The following is a 16,341-nucleotide window of genomic DNA, read 5'->3' on the forward strand; positions in this document are numbered from 1 at the left end:
CAGGTGCAGTAGGTGGGAGCACGGGTACTGCTCAGACTGGTGCTGGATGTGTCAAGGACATCTCTGAAGCTCAGTAAATAGCAATAGCTTTTCTCTGCTTCCATAGCATTTGCTTATTGAAGCCTTTCACAGCAGTAGTGGGTCTTAACTGTAATGCAAAAACCCTTTCAATCTCCAGAATTTCAGTGTCAGAAATTCAGAGTCTGTCAAGGATTCAGTATTTCTTTAGCATTGTTAGTCTGCTCAGGTTTAAGTTATTTTCTGATCCTTTGGTCTTGAAAAACTAGCTTGAGGCGTTAAATAAAGTCTTTAAAATATTGAAATCCTCATCTCCAGTGTCCTGCCTATAAATTGCACCTGAGAGCAACATCTCACATGGAGTTTGGCTTGTGAGAAATGGAAGCTGTCATAGTAAACCTGCTTGAGTGAGACAGGAGGCTCCTAGCCCCTGTGGCCATTTTCATCTTTGGGTGGTTATATGATCTGATTTGTGCTGCCCAGGGAACAGTTTTCTTAGGGAGTGAAAGTTTTGTGTGGTAGAAAACAGGAAGATTGAAAAAGTAAAATCAAGTGAAATGCCGTCTTTTTCCTTTCACCCATACCCAGAAAAAGTGGAGAAGAGCTGAATGCCTGGACTGGCCTTGTGATTTGTGAGCCGGCTTAGAAGACTCCCTAGTTCAAGCCTCCAGTAGATCTATCATTCAAAGTGGGGCAATTCCAGTGGCTGAATTTGATGGAGCCCTCTGCCAGTGTAGATTGGTGCTCGTTTGGTCACTAACATGCTCAGACTTGGTCAGTGTTGTCTTTCTTGGGAGAGGATGGGATCTCATGTCCTAACGGTCTGAGCTACTTCCTTGCTACTTGGATATTCTGCAGTGGTTTTCTCTCCCCCAGCATGTTTTCATCATTAGAGAAGCCAGCCTTAGAAGTCTTTCAGCTAATGTTTCCTCATAACCAGTGCATTTCTGCCAAAAGATTCTGTTTCACCAAATCTATAATTTTCTTTTTATTTTTTTCCTGGCAAGAAATCATTTCATCATAGATTCCCTGAGCAGCTCCATCTGTGACTGTTCAGCTCTAAGACCTGGGGCACACCAAAAGCTGAGGAAATCTGCCCTTTGCTGTCATGAGATGCAGCCCATGGCTGGTTTCTCAGGAGCGGCAGCAGGATGCCGTGGCCTCTGAAGGATCCTCTGGACATCTGTCAGGAAGTGCTGCCTTGTCATGTTACAGAGGGAGCCCTTTGAAATGATGGAAGGGGAGCTGATGGCAAGGTGTGCTCATGCGCCTCTCCACGCTGTCTCTGTTTTCAGTTATCTGACAGTGCCAAGCAAGCAGAGTGCTTGCAAAGAGACTGGGTTCTTGCTGCTTTTCTCTTCACCTATCAGTGCAGGTGATCAAAGAGCTTTTCTGCAGCAGCTCGTTCTCTCTCTGTCCTTGCTTTCAGTCTTTCCAGATAGCAAAATAACATCTAAATGAGAAACTTGTCATTAGAACTGCCCCAGTACTAAGGAATCTCTTGGTGGACTGTTTATCGGTTGAAGATCTTTCCATTTAAAGTTAAAGGCATGTGCTTCCTAATGTCATTGCAGATAGGCCCACATCTTCAAGAACTGCCCCAGTACTAAGGAGTCTCTTGGTGGACTGTTTATCAGTTGAAGATCTTTCCATTTAAAGTTAAAGGCATGTGCTTCCTAATGTCATTGCAGATAGGCCCACATCTTCAAAAATAGCCTTTGATCATGAACCTGTCATCTGTGCAGCCATCTGTGCACAGCACCGCGTTGGTTTGTGAAAGCAAACGGCTTTTTGCACCTGCACATCTGCAAGCTCCTTACCTTGTCTTAAGCAACATGATTTATGAGCAGGTTTGCAGACCCCTGGGAGATGTGGCTGATGGCAACACTGGCAAGAGGCGTGGTGGAAAGTGGAAATCCCGAGCATGTGTAAGCACCGAAAACTTCAGGGTGCTTTTGTCCCCAGTCACCCTGCTTGAAGGATGTATGTAACACTGAGACTTAGCAAGACCAGGTTCGGTTCCTGGCTGAGCCTCAGACATGGCCCATGGGACAGAATCACTCACGTTTAGCCTTCTGCCTTGTTTCTCCATGTGAAATAGAGTAATTTTTCTGAAACTCACACAAGCACTGGGATAACAGAGTCCTTGCCCACCTGCTGTCCTGTGTAGCCCTTTACCTTACAGACTGATATTTGAAGTCACATCTCTGTCTTTGGAGGATGCAAAAGTTTGGCTCAGGGGGTTTCTGCTCAACAGTGATGGGGCTCAGCAGGGAAGGCCACTGTCCAGGCTAGGCAGTGTCTTCCCAAGGCAATGATCCTGTACCTGAGCAGCATCCAGCAGTGTGCAAACACAGGTAACTGCATCTGTGGGCAGGGATGAGCGAGGGAAGAATAGGCGGGTGCTGGGAGAGGGCAGGTTCCAGCCTTCCGGGTCAATAGGTAAGAACACGAGATAAAGCGAGAATTGGATCACCCTGCTGGTAGTGGGAAAGGAGCATTACAATGGTGCAGCTACTCTTTGCTCTTGACAGTGGATATGGAAGAGCCTGGTATTCCAGCTGTGCTTACAAACACAGCTTATCTTACAGACACATGCTTATCTTTCTTTTAAAAACGTGAAGGCAAGATTGCAGACGAATGGAAGATACTGGGATGAGAACTGTGCCAGCACGGTTTCAATATCCAGCAAGTTAACTGGGCAAAGGAAGAAGAGCTGTAAAAGAGACAGCTCTGAGGAAGTGGTTGATATCTGCCAGCTCCCTGAGGGGAATGTTGTGAAAGCTGCAGGCTGGTGCTGAGGGCATAGCAGGGAAGCTTTTCAGTTGGGTTCCACCAGTTCAAAGTTTATGCAGATGGGTGGCAGAGTTAAATCCCCAAACCTGAAGATCTGAAGAGAAGTCATTTGGGGAGGGCCTTTACTAAAGAGTAATGATGCCCCTCCACATATTTGGTTGCAGCAGGATGCAGGAGGAGCTGCAGTGGGAGGAAAGGAATCCTTCCTGGTCGTCCCACTTTCTGCCCTCCTTCCCTAAAGATCTGTTACCAGAAACTCATACCAGTGACAGGACACTTGTGGTCAGGTACAGGATGATCAGGTCCCATGTCCTTATTCTCTGCCTCGTCACTTGCTTGTTTCCACCCTTCATTGCAGTATCTGGAGTCCCGAAGGGAGTAGAGCCTTGTTTTCCCTCCCAGAATGAAATATCTAGTGTGAAGTGTGCAGCTGGAGACCCTGTGTTGAGCAAAGGGGCTGTTCTGAAACCTGAAATAGCTCACTTTGCTTCAAGTGGCGTTGTTATACACTTCCCATTTCCTAAACTTTAAGACAATTAGGCTTTGGTCTGGTAACATACCTCCTGGATTGATGTCACTGTGGAAAACTTATTGGTCCCTTCTGTTGGGAATTACTCTGGTGTGGTTTGGTTTAATAAGACGCATCATACACAGATGCTTGAGGGAGCTTGGCCTCAGCCCATCAGGCTTCAGTGTTTTGCTGCAGGTAGAAAGGACAACACAGCTGGTTTTGTAAGCAGCCGGTGGTGATGGTTAAAGGAATGCTTCGATGGCAAAGCTACTGGAAAACAGCAGAAAAGTGCTTAAAAATGTCCTGTGGGGCTGAGTTGTTCTTGCTACCTCTTCTTTTTCCCTTCAGCTAGTAAGTGCTGACTGGAATGTTTTTCAGCAAGGTAAATTAATTTTGAACTTTGTCCCAGTACTTTTAACCGGCACGAGGATACCTTGCAGCACCGCTCATTTCCCATTAAAGCAAATGAGACAGCAGAATCTGCATGTGTTTCACCGGGTATGGTGCACTGGTTCTCTTGGCGACAACACCGCAAACAGGCTCAGTCTGAGAGGACCTCTCAATTCGGGCGGTTCTCTCTGAAAAAGGGCATTTCCATCGAAGGTAATTACTAAAACTTGTGATTCCATTAGTTGTCTCATTGGGCACGGTGCAGTACTGGGCAGAAGAGAATGTCTGCCCTGAAGAGACTGAAACAACGTGGGAAAGCAGAGCTGGCTAGTGCCTGGAAGGAGATGCCTAGGAGTGGGCTAGCCCCTGCACATTGGAGCCTTAACTGGTGGTCTAGGACCCTAACTCCGTGGTCAAGGCAGGGTAGCCTCACAGCTGTAAGGAGCGAGCAGATCCTGACCCTGCACTGGCTCTGGAGTCTGATTTGGGGCGATTCACCTCCTTCTTGGCTTTGATTTCCTCCCAGCAAGACCCTCCATGGCACTGGGAACACAAATTGGTTGATGTGTGCACCAACTGCTTTTCCATGTATTTAAGTAATGGAGTGGTAGGAATATTTTTGTTTGAATCTAGTTCATTTCTCCAAGGCTAAATTACTGCATACAGACACCACAAAAGGGGGAATAGTAAGTCCAGTCTGAGTCCCCTGAGGAGACAATATGTGATTGTTTCACCCAAATCAGGACATTTGGATTCTTTAGGTCAAACTCCAGTGATTCCTTGGTTTAGGCTGATGGATCAGGGTGAATCAGTTGTCTGTTTAAGAAGCTGTCCTTCAGCTGCAGTCTCATAATCACTGGATAACTCAGGTTGGAGGGGGCCTAAGGAGGTCTCTGATCCAACCTCCTGCTCAGAGCACGGTCAGCCATGGGATCAAATCAGGTGGCTCAGGGCTAGTTCCAGCTAGGTGTTAAAAGTCTCCAAAGAACAGAGGGTGCCCTGCAGCTCTGGGCAGCCTTGGAGCTCAGCGATTCCAGGTCACCTAAGGAGCCTTCTGCTCTCTTTTGCTACAGAATGAAGAGGAGGAAATAAAGCTGGAGATAAATATGCTGAAAAAGTATTCCCATCACCGGAATATTGCTACATATTATGGTGCATTTGTAAAGAAAAGTCCTGCAGGCCAAGATGATCAGCTCTGGGTAAGTGTTCAGTGTCACTTCTGTTCATCAGATTTACAGCTCCAGTATGCTTGGCTTGAGACTCTGCCTCAGCAAAACTCTGAAGCCATTGTTCTGAAGAGTGAGAGAGAATAGAAAAATTGCTCTTCCCTAGACATGTTCCATTCCCTATGATTTCCTTTGAGGATGGCCATAAAGTATGTTGTGATGCTTGTGACATGTGGTGTCATTCTGATTTGTGGTTTGAAGTTTTTTTTTCCAAATGAAATGTTTCTGTATTTTTTTTATGACAGTGAAAGAGGACTTGTCCTCTTCCCCTCCTCTCCCTTTTCTTGTTGCGTTCCTCTCCTTCTTTCAACTGGAAAATAAAAAAAGGGAACAGAGGAATTGGCAATAAAGCAAATAAGAAGAATGAATCCTCTGATTTTTTTGGCAGCAAGTTTTTTGAACCTCTGCAGCAAAATGAGAAATTTCAAATTGTGCAGAAATGTCCATTTTTTTCAGTGCTGTTAGCTCCTGGTTTTCTGACTTTGTAGTTTCTTAAAAAAAAAAAAAAGTACCTGCAATAGGAGAGGAGCACTACTGAGGTTTTTCTATTTATTCAGCAATGCGCGTGATTCAGGAAACAAGGGTTTTTTGTCACTTGGCATCCTGGAAGGTTGCCTGTAGTTCGCCACACCTTGATTGTGGTGGAGTGGGTGTTTGCAGGTGGTATCTCTGCTGGTGGGAAGGTTGCCTGTAGTTTGCCACACCTTGATGGGGGTGGAGTGGGTGTTTGCAGTGGTATCTCTGCCGGTGGCCTGTCAGTGCTGTGGTGAAGGTGTGTGGTGTTCGTCTTCCTGCAGTTGGTGATGGAGTACTGTGGTGCGGGCTCTGTCACTGACCTGGTGAAGAAGACAAAAGGGAACTGTTTCAAGGAAGACTGGATTGCATACATCTGCAGAGAGGTTCTCAGGGTGAGTTGTGCCAACAGAGCTTTGTGCCCATTTCCCACAAAAAGGCCTCTCCAAGCCTTTGGTTCATAACATAGTCACTAATGAGTATTATTGTTTAAAGATTTTGATCCATGGGGCTCATGGGCTTTAGAGTTCAGAAGAACTCAAAGAGCCAGCATGATGGCTGCTTGACATCTCGTATGATTGTAGTTAATCCCATTTTCTGTACAAAGCACAGAAAATTCTTGTTTCCTATGGCAAATGGCCATCTTCTCAAAGTCCTGATTCTCGGCATCCAGAAAAGTAAATAAAATTTTCTGGTTTCGGTAAGTCTGTCCTCCACATCAGGAGATCTTACTGCTCATTGCTTCAGCTCTCCATGCTGTGTAAGATCTTTCTGTTCATAATTCCTTCACCTGCACGCGCTCTGGCCTCTTTCCCACACTATTAGAAGCAATGTTGACTTAGCAGCATTCCAGAATCTTAAAGGAGGTCCTGCTGAGGCAGTGTTCCCTGAGACAATTCTTGGGGCTGTATTTCATTCTGTGCAGGCTTAGGGCTTTTTGTTTGTGGTGGTGGTTTGGGTTGGTCTTTTTTTTCTTTTTGTTCCTGGAAAGTACAGAGGCTAAAACGATTCCCAAGTGTAATCTAGTGAACTAGCCTGGAAAAAAAATGTTGGAACCTGTCATTCTAAATTCAAAACCCATTACAGAGTTACTGATCCGTCTTCCCTGTAATGGAGTTTTACTCCTTTTCTAAATAATGGTAAGATAAATGTGTGTTCTGGGAGCTGGAATTCAAATATCATGCCAAAGTAATGCTTGAATAGGGGTAAATCTTTGCTTCTGGAGCAGAGAAGATGAGAAGCGTGCTCAGTAGAGAACACTGGCCATCTTAGAAGGGTCTGGCATTAGACTGCAGATTGTAATAGGTAGAGAACATGGGGAGAGCTTTTTACAAAAAATAAAATAAATTTTAATGGTCTGGTCAAGTTGCTCTTCATTTGTGTGGCTGTAGTGTGTCTGTTAAAGCAATTGATGTTAAAACATTTTGTTTATGCTCACGCAACTGAAAACCATAACAGCATGCTGGGGTAAAACAAGAGACTGTGTTTAATCAGGCTTGTTTGAAAACAGAATGACCCAGTTGCACCTGGATTGACAGCATTTCCTTCTGGAAAATTACAGAGCTAGTTGGAGGCTCTGGTTGAAGCCATTACAGAGGCTGAGCATTTTAAGTGAAGCTGCTGTCTCTGGTCCTCATGCAGGACACTGTATTTCTCTTCCCCTCTTTAGTATAAGGAAGCATTCCTTGATGCTGAGACACAAGTTTCAAAATACTGCTACCTGGTTCTCTTCACACTTGGCTTCAGAGATGCTCTGCTACTGTCAGGCCTGTGGGTAAAGACAATCAAACTCTCTCCTCCCCAAAGCTGGGGTCTTCATGTTGCTGATAACATCTAAAGGACTTTCCTTATGAATAAAGTCTGAGAAGGGTGAAAACGTGAAACGGCAACAATGCCACACTCATGATAACGATAGGAAGAATAAGGAAAGTCTGGTTGTCTTTCAGGGCTTGGCACATCTTCATGCTCACCATGTTATCCATCGGGATATTAAAGGACAGAATGTTCTTCTCACAGAAAATGCAGAAGTAAAACTGGGTAAGTTTCCTTAAATGTGTGCTAGAGACCTGTCATTGAAAGTTTAAGATTTCCATCTTGTGTGGAAAGAACTTTCGGAAACCTGAGAGCAGCAAATAAGTCAAGAAGCATTAATGCCTGTGTTTATAAGGTGTCTGTCATGTTGAAAGAGCTGAAAATGTGACATGTTCTGCAAGGATGTCACTCACAGTCCGTGGGGAATACAGCTACTTCTGGGCAAACACAAAACCTGTCTAGTAAGTCACAGCACCATCAGGCCTTCACAGCAGATTCCACTGTGGAAAGACTTCAAAAATAAAAGGTGGGGGAATAAATTATGCTGATCTGTTTCTCTAAGGGAAGTTGTCTTAGACATTTTCATGAATGTGACAGTAGGTGAAAGTACCCATATGTAAGGGCTACCACTGAGGAGTAGCTCTTATTAATAGTAATCTCAAAAATGGTGGAGAGTTTACTTATGTCCTTTTCTGGCTGTGATGTGTCAGTGTTGACAACTTCTGACTTCCTAGGACTAGACTCCAGCACCTGCCTCTCTTGAGGAAGGGATGTCTTTCATGTTTTGGGAAGACATCCCAGAGAATGATTTAAAGGAACAGTCTCGAGGGCAGCATGTCTCTAACTTGGGATAATCCTAATCCTCCTTCTCTCTTTAATTGAAAAAAAAAAACCATTGTAGAGTTGAAGAACAACAATAATAAACATGGCCTGTGGATTTGGGGTAGGATATTTGGCTGGAGCAATTTAAAATAAGTACTTTTAATCTCTTTATGGTTCCACCTCATGGTGAAATCAAATTCACTGAAGTCAAAGGGAGTTTTGCTGTGGTGTTAAATGAAGGCAGGATTTTGCTTGTAGTCTGTAGACGGTATGTATAGTTACTAGTTATTGTATAGTTATTAGTTCCACCATTCTTTACATGGCTGACAAGAAAGTTAAACCTTTCTAACTGTGGGTAAAGAAGAAACAGATTTACTAAGTACAGCAATTAAAAAATGCACGTGTGCACACTTCCCATCAGAAGCACAGAACTCCTGAGGCTCACCCAGGTCCGGTCCAACTTGCTGCTGGCGAAGGTTTGCTAAATGGGCGCATTAAATTGTAGTAGTACAAATGACTGTGGTTTGCAGATGATCTGCAATGGGGTAACATAAAATCTGCTCCTTATGATAACCATAAGGCTGTTCTCCTTTCCGTCCTTTCTTTTCTCTGGTTTTTGTCTTCTCTGGGAACAGCACTCCAGTGCTATGCCCAGTGGATCCAATTACTGTATCTTAGAGGTTTGTTCAAAGAAAATTACAATCACACAATTATTGTTGGGGCCCTTCTTCACACCTGAGTGAAATCATTTTGCTCTGCAACCCTGATGAAAGTAACACCTTTTTCAGCACAAAGAGGACCACACGATTCTCTCATTATAATGAGTCTAAGATCAGAATAAACTAGTATACTCTCCAGTGTGTTCTGAAACGGCATATCAATGTAGGGAAGGAGTTATTTCAAACACCTCCAAGTGGTACGATAGTTCTTCCCAGCTTTCACAAACGGCCATGTTAGACACATCCAAATTTGCCTTGTTTGTAAATACTATTTTTCCTTTCAGCTACTAATTCAAGATCTTGAGTCCTACTCAATGTAGTGTTTAGATAAAGTATGAACTATTCTGTAATGTCTTCCTAGAGCAATTTATGTGTTGTAACCTGCCTGGCAGATGTAGCATGCTATTTATTTGATCCTTCTGACAAAAAAAAAGGCAATTAAATTTCAGCTGTAGAAGATGATGTACTGGAAGAACTTGTGTTTGATGTGTTGTAGCCCAAAGGTTTGGTATTCTGAACAGTATGAAAGTAACTGAGCAAACACTGCCACGTGGATACAACTCTCTATTAATTTCTTTGCCTCTGCTTGGCTTTTCAGTGGATTTTGGCGTTAGCGCTCAACTGGACAGGACTATTGGGAGAAGAAACACATTTATTGGCACACCGTATTGGATGGCGCCTGAGGTCATTGCTTGTGAGGAGAACCCGGACTCTACGTATGATTACAGAGTAAGTGTTACAGCTCTGCATAAGGTAGCAAAAAGCGCAGGTTATTGCTGAAATCCTGCTCAAGTACTGCCTTTGAACCGTTCAAACTTCCCTCTTTTTAAACCACAGTAGTATTACAGCTGTACAAAAAGAAGTATTTGCAATATGTGGGTGGTGCCTCTTTGTAAGAGTGGAGTTGCGTTATGAATATTTCTTTTTGTGAATTGTTAATATATTAAATAAGCTTGCATGAACTTCTGTGCAAAGAAGGTGTGGATATGTGGAGGTTGCAGGTCAGATAGAAAAGAAGGGAAGAGGAAAATTTGGAAGAAATACTTGGAATAGTGTGATACTAACTACTGCTCTCCTACAAACTACTGCAAACTAATGCTCTCCTCTGTGGCCGAGCTGTTTTATTCTGTACTCAGCTGCCAGTCCTGAGTTAATGGGCGGTGATAATGTCACTTCACTCATTTGTGAGCATGTGACTGCAGGAGGTTTCCATCCCAGAATTCTGGTCATTTGCAGGGTGGCTGAAGTGAAAAGGCACAGAATTCCTTGTATTGCAGTTTGTGCCCATTGCCTTTTGCCACTGGGAACCTCTCAGAATTCTGCTTGGTCTGCTTTACTCCCTTCCCATCAGGAATTTGTATGTGTGTAGGAGATACCCCTGAGCCTTCCTTTCTCCAGGCTGAACAGTTCCATTCTCTCCAGAGCGTCCCAGCTCCAATTCCTCCAACATCTTTGTGGCCCTTTGCTGCACCCACTCCAGTATGTCCATGAGTTCCTTGTCCAGGGGAGCCCAAGAACAGCTATCAAGCATTTTTCTGGTTCTCAGCCTAACTCTTAACAATATGCTGATGCTGTTCCAAAGAGACTTACAAAGCTTATTCTTTGTCCTCTGGCCTGTTTCCAGCAGTGTTGTCATTTGTCTGTCTACACTTACCATGCAGCATGTTTTCCAGGGAAGGCTTTCTGAGCAGCATCTTCTAAGTGACCCCTTGGTCACTCTCCTGATTTAAGATCTCTCTTGGTTGCCACTTTGCACCTCTCATTCTAATTGTGGTTTCAGAAATACTTCTTAGAAGAACCTGTTGCTGCCTTCTTTTTCTAGTGATTCAGAGGCTCTGATTCTCTACACAGGCAGAGTGAGGTCACATTTTCTGAATGTCAGTCATGACCAAAGAATGTTCTTGGATTTTGTTGTTCATACCATGTAAATCTTCTAATGAAACCTCAAGAAATTAATCTCTTGTCTTCATTCCCTGTCCCCAGTCAGAATGTGTATATGATTCAGAAGATAAAAGCGTTAGGAGCATGCACCCCTAATTCTGGAGGTTTCTTTGCCTTCATTAATAATCACGGTTCATCTGTGTGCATTTGTGTCTGCTTCTGAATGGGTTCTGCAGATGGTAGTTTAAAACTGATCGGCAGAGGGGTTGGAAGCACTTAGGCTGACAGGACTATGACTCAGAAGGTGGCATGGGGCTGGTTTTTCTGCAGCGATTTATAGCTCCTATGATGAGCAAAGTAGCAGGAAGCCGCTCTGTAACTTCTTGCTGCTCAAAAAAACCCCAAACAAAAACAACAACCCCCAAACCCCCAAATGAATAATAATATTTATGCACAAATATGTATATATACACACTGACCTTTACAAACGCTGCTGTCATCCTCCCTTTCACCTGCCTGCCTCTCATGCTTTGAAACTTCAACCCAAAATTCTTTGCAGCCTGTTGGTTCTCCCATTGTCCCCAAAACCTGCGGTACTACCCTGGAAGACTTGTCTAATTTTCAGTCAATTATTTAACAAGTCGGGATCATGAGTCTATTAAATTCCCACATGTTTTGTTGTCAAATCCTTCTGCAAACTGTGGTGCAGTCTGGTTTTCAGCTTATCTAAAGCGATTCAGAGCATCTGGACTGAGGAGGCTCTGGGATAAAGTGGTATTTTGTTAGAGTGCCAGGCTGGGTGTGAGCTGCTATTCACGTAATGGCGTACTGCTTCTAATCTTTGAAGGTTTGTCTTCTGTCACCCCCTTTTCAAAAGGTAGTTTTAGAGAAGCTCTGCAAGTTGATTTGGTCACGTGCCTCTCATTTGCCTACACTTAGATGCAAAAGATAGTAAAATAATGCACGTGATTAATCAAGTGGAAATCTGTGAAGTTTTTACAGTCACTGGAAGTGTTTCCGATTTACCTTCTGTGATCAAAACTTGGCCCTCAGCATCCAGATGAGCTGATAAAGGAAACTCCACTCAAAGTTAACCGAGCTGAACTTAACAGCAGTGTAAATCTGACTGCATGATGTGCTCTCCTTTCATGAACCCAAAAACATATGACTAGAGGCTTTGCAGACTGAAAAAGTCAGACCCCAAGGCCTGACTATAATTTCTGTTCCATCAGTGCAGAAATTCAGCAATGACTGCTCTGAAATAAGAATTAAGACCAATAATTTTTTTGGCCAGGAGCAGGGGGGTGAGGCTCTGCCTCATGAGAGCATTTTAAAAGATTTAAGACATATGTTTAAACAGTGCCTGCTATATTGTGGCTCTTGCTTTTTGAATCCAGAAGGTCTGCATTTGGGGGCTGGCTGCTTAAATGATGAATCAGCTGTTCGGAGTTGCATGGGAAATGGGAAGCTTCTGGCTATTAGCACATTTCCTGAAAGCTCAGTAGGGAATGGGAGGGAGCAGAATGTATGTGTGGTGCTCCAACTGAAATGACCTGATCCAGGAGAAATCTAGGGAACCTGAAAAACAAAAAAACCCCAAAGCCAAAATCCCCAAAGAAAAAACAAATAAGCAAAAAGCCTGAATGCTGCAAGTTGCAATGTGCAATGTTTCTTTTTCTGCAGAGTGACCTGTGGTCCCTGGGAATCACTGCTATTGAGATGGCCGAAGGAGCTCCTCGTAAGTGATTCAGTGTAAAGGTGGGGGTGCCTATGCTTTGTCAATGTGTTCTGTGTTAAAATAACTCAGGCTTGGCTAATGCACAGCTGTGCAAAATTCTGATTCTGGCTGTAGCTTTAAAAATAATTTATTACTCTTTTGTATTTGGGCTCCTTTGCTTCCTTCTTCCTTTTAGACCCTTTAAGTCTGTATTTTGATTCCTTGCCTCCTTTTCCTAGGGAAGCAAAAACATTTTTCTTAGAGCTCTCGTTAGCATCATTTCATCGATCGCTGCCTCTGGGTACAGCTGAGCAGAAGTGATTGACATGTTAGCAGAAAAATTTGGCAAGAGTGGCTTTGGGTCTAGGTCGCTAGAAAATATATATATATATATTTCGGCAGTGGGAGACACTAGGCTTAAAGGTTATATTTTCACTCTGAGACTGACTTGATTATCACTGGTTTGGGTATGAATGCTGTGTTTGCTCACGTAATGGCTTCAGTCCATGACCACGTTCTCAGCCTGACAGCAGATTGCTGTAGTTTACAGCCTGCCCTCGCCTGCCAGCTGTCCCCTCGCTCCTCCAGTTAGCCTCCTGCAGCCATCGGGCAGAGGTCGGCAGCTGTAGCGTGGATGCAAAGACCTCGTGCATTTTTGTTTTCGCGTTGGACGGGTTGCTTTGCCTCAGCGCCCACGGAGCAGATGTGATGCGATGGGGTATCCGGTCATTGCTGAGAGCATGGGAGATGAAGTAGATGATAATTTGGCCTCAGCTTGAGAGCACGTAGGCTGTGTTTTTAAAACACACACTTGGAGGTTCTCCTGCCAGACCTGGTTTTTAGCAGTGCTCCGGAGCACTTCCAGATGCTGTGCTTCAGCCTGGCTGAAGCCTAGTCCTGAGACATGAGTCCATGGGGCGTTTCCTCTGAGAGGGACGTCGTAGCTCTGCGTGCTAATTTATCCTGCCATTTGTATTTGTTGTTTTCACTAGTTTTGGCAGGGAAATCCCATGGACTATATTCTGTTGCACTGTGTTTTGTTTACTGTAGTACAACAGGGTCTGGGACCCATAGCTAAAAACTAGAATTCTTCTGCCCCCCACCCACACTCTATCACTTGCTACTGAAAACACAAAGGGAAAAGTCAAAGCCAGAGCCCAGATATGAGAGAAGATGGCAGGTGGGTGCAGACGGAGAAGTTAATAGAAGGCAGTGAAGGCTTTACCAGACCACAGTTTTCTCACTTTTACTAGTTCTGTAGTGCTGTTAACAGAACCACTGCTGAACACCTCTATATCGTAAGAAGCCAGCCTCCATACAGTTCCTATCAGTTGTCATTCAGTAGCTCTGTTTTGTGAAGAAAGACCTCTGACCCTCAATATTTCTCCGTGACAGTTGGAACATGCACATAATTCCACACAAAATGCCTGGGATAGATGAGATGTGTTGATATTTACTTTCTGCAGAGTTCTTTGTAGCTTCAACTTTCCACAACAGTAGCAGTAAACAGAAGTACATTGGGCTGGAGAGAAACCAATGTCTGAATGCATGAGCAGAATCTGTGGCAGATTGTCTAATAATGGTGGTCACAGTCCCGAAACACAGAATAAATTAAATCTGTGCTTATTCGTTACGTTCTGTGCCAGTGGTGCAGTTTATGAGCTCTCCACTTTGCTTCAGGTTTTCTTCTACCTGCATTTTCTCTTACGCCATGAATGGTGCAGCTAGGAGTTTGGTTAAAATTTAGCTTTATCTGAGTGATAAGCCAGGCATAATAAACTAAACAAGTATTTCAATCCCAGCTTTAACTTCCGTTTATGTGAAAACACCCTTTGGTGTATTAGAAGGTTGAGCTTTTTTTATATCCTTCTGAAGCCTCATCTATAAAAATATGGAGTAAGTTGTCCTTGTTTCTGGCGTGGAGCTTTTCTTTCAAATCTCTTTTAACCAGCAGTAACAACGTATTGTTGTGAAAGGTTTCTGTCTCCTCAGAGACTCTCTTTCTTGGCTGGAATTTTGTTGGCGAACAGTGCGGTTCTGTGGCGGATGCTGTGGTGGGAGTGTTTGTGGAGGACTGCTTCTCTCTGTCGGGAGGACCGGGCTTCTGGCCTGGCTGGGTCAGCATGGTCAGGTTGTGGGAGGGACGTGGCGGGGAGATGCACCCTTCAATAGCTTGTGGTTTCCTTTGCAGCCCTGTGTGACATGCACCCCATGAGAGCACTCTTCCTCATCCCACGGAACCCACCCCCAAAGTTGAAATCGAGAAAATGGTAAAGAAAGAGACGTGTAAAATCTGTATTTTTGCTGCACTGGACTTAGGAGGATTTTGAGTGCTCTTGTCTGGAAACAACGATCTTGCTAAAGCCTACAGTAATCTCTGAGGTCTTTCCTAGGCTGTTTCTAGTGCTGGGTTAAGCCACAGGTGGAGATGTAGTTTACCTTTGGGAAGCAACAGCTTTCTATTGAACTCTGCCTTGGCTGTGGCAGTCATTGCAGCGGCTGAGGTTTGGCATGGGGGGCTGAAATCGCAGTATAGGCAAGGCTTGGATGGGCTGCTTGGGGTCAGCGCTTCGTCAGAAGACTGTGTGGACATAGTGGGGCTAATGGCAGTCACTGTGGCCCACAGGGAATTAGTTTGACTTTTAAATGAAGCGTATCTTCACCATACCAAAATCACAAGGGCATTTTTGAAAGAGTTGCATTGGCCAGGTTGTGGTTTTGTTGATTCAGATGTAAATTCAGGGTAACTCCACCGAGACAGTGGTTCCCCATCATTCACCCTCAGAGCTCAGGAGGCACACTGGTGGCTAAACTCAATTGTCTCATGCAGTTCCAGTACAAAAGGGAACCTGGCAGAGTCAGTGCTTTCCATCACTCAGGGGTAGTGCTTGGCACACAAGATGAGGAGCATTATTGTTTTCTTCCACTTTTCTATCTTTTTCAGGTCAAAGAAATTCCTAAACTTCGTTGAAAGCTGCCTTGTAAAAAATTATGTGCACCGTCCGTCCACTGAAACCTTGCTTAAGCATTCTTTCATCCGAGACATGCAGAATGAACGGCAAGTGCGCATCATGCTGAAAGACCACCTGGACAGGACCAGGAAGAAAAAAGGAGAAAAGGGTAATGTGGCAAAAACAGAATAAAAGGCACTGCAGACAGTAGATCCTCTTCCAATTTTGGCAGCAGAATACAAGGCAGATGCAAATGAAGTAGTAGAACCAGGAAAACTGTGAAAGTGTTCTCCTTGATGGCCGTGAGGCCGTTCTGAAGATCTCTGCCAAAGCCCAGGTCCTTGGTGGTGTTTAAGTGCTAAAGACTTTGCAGCCTGTCTGACCCCAATTCGCTGAGAGCAATCCTAATGCTAATGTGAGTGAGGACTCCAAGTAAGGTCTAGGTCTCTGCTTTCTTGAGCATCTAAGTAGTACTCAGCGAGCTTTTCCTAGTCTCTTAGTTCCTCTCTCTGTCCCCAATCCATTTAATTTACCTGTTAAATCTCCATATAATTTTAGCTTGTGAGTCCTTTGGGGGCAGAAGTGCTCTTTAAGCATTTTGCAAAGAGTGCACAAAGCCTCCAGGCTCCAGCAAAACACAAATGGATATAACGAATCATCTGCTTCACAGGGTGGCTGAAGAAAAAGAGAGGATCTGAGTTTGTTCCAAATGTTAGCCTTACTCCTCAGAACAAAACCTGGAGGAAGTGCTGGGGTGGTGGATGATACCTGGGTAAATGCCTGGGCACGGCAAACCGAGGGCTGTGCCAAGTGTAGAGAGCCGTAGCCTGTTGACCACAGATTTTCCCTTCTTCCACCACCTCTCCCGTCTTCCTCTTCTGTGTATTTGATACTGGCAGGGGCACTGTGCAGATCAGTGACTGTGAGGGCCAACTCAGAAAGCACTATATAGTTGGAAAGTGACTTAACTCAAAGAATCGATTCC

The 16,341-nt window shown here is 44.3% G+C and overlaps 1 protein-coding gene across 1 annotated transcript in view; it reads left to right on the top strand.

The window, feature by feature from the left end:
• Positions 1–16,341, top strand: part of LOC104491997 (mitogen-activated protein kinase kinase kinase kinase 4-like) — a 65,047-nt gene that overhangs the window by 2,674 nt on the left and 46,032 nt on the right. The window contains exons 2-8 of the mRNA XM_010134497.1: positions 4,789–4,914; positions 5,739–5,849; positions 7,401–7,491; positions 9,406–9,536; positions 12,372–12,426; positions 14,597–14,675; positions 15,350–15,525. Coding sequence (XP_010132799.1) covers positions 4,789–4,914; positions 5,739–5,849; positions 7,401–7,491; positions 9,406–9,536; positions 12,372–12,426; positions 14,597–14,675; positions 15,350–15,525 — 769 coding nt within the window. The remainder of the gene's footprint in view (positions 1–4,788; positions 4,915–5,738; positions 5,850–7,400; positions 7,492–9,405; positions 9,537–12,371; positions 12,427–14,596; positions 14,676–15,349; positions 15,526–16,341) is intronic.

This window comes from Buceros rhinoceros, unplaced genomic scaffold, assembly GCF_000710305.1.
Source record: "Buceros rhinoceros silvestris isolate BGI_N320 unplaced genomic scaffold, ASM71030v1 scaffold5184, whole genome shotgun sequence".
Lineage (NCBI taxonomy): Eukaryota > Metazoa > Chordata > Aves > Bucerotiformes > Bucerotidae > Buceros > Buceros rhinoceros.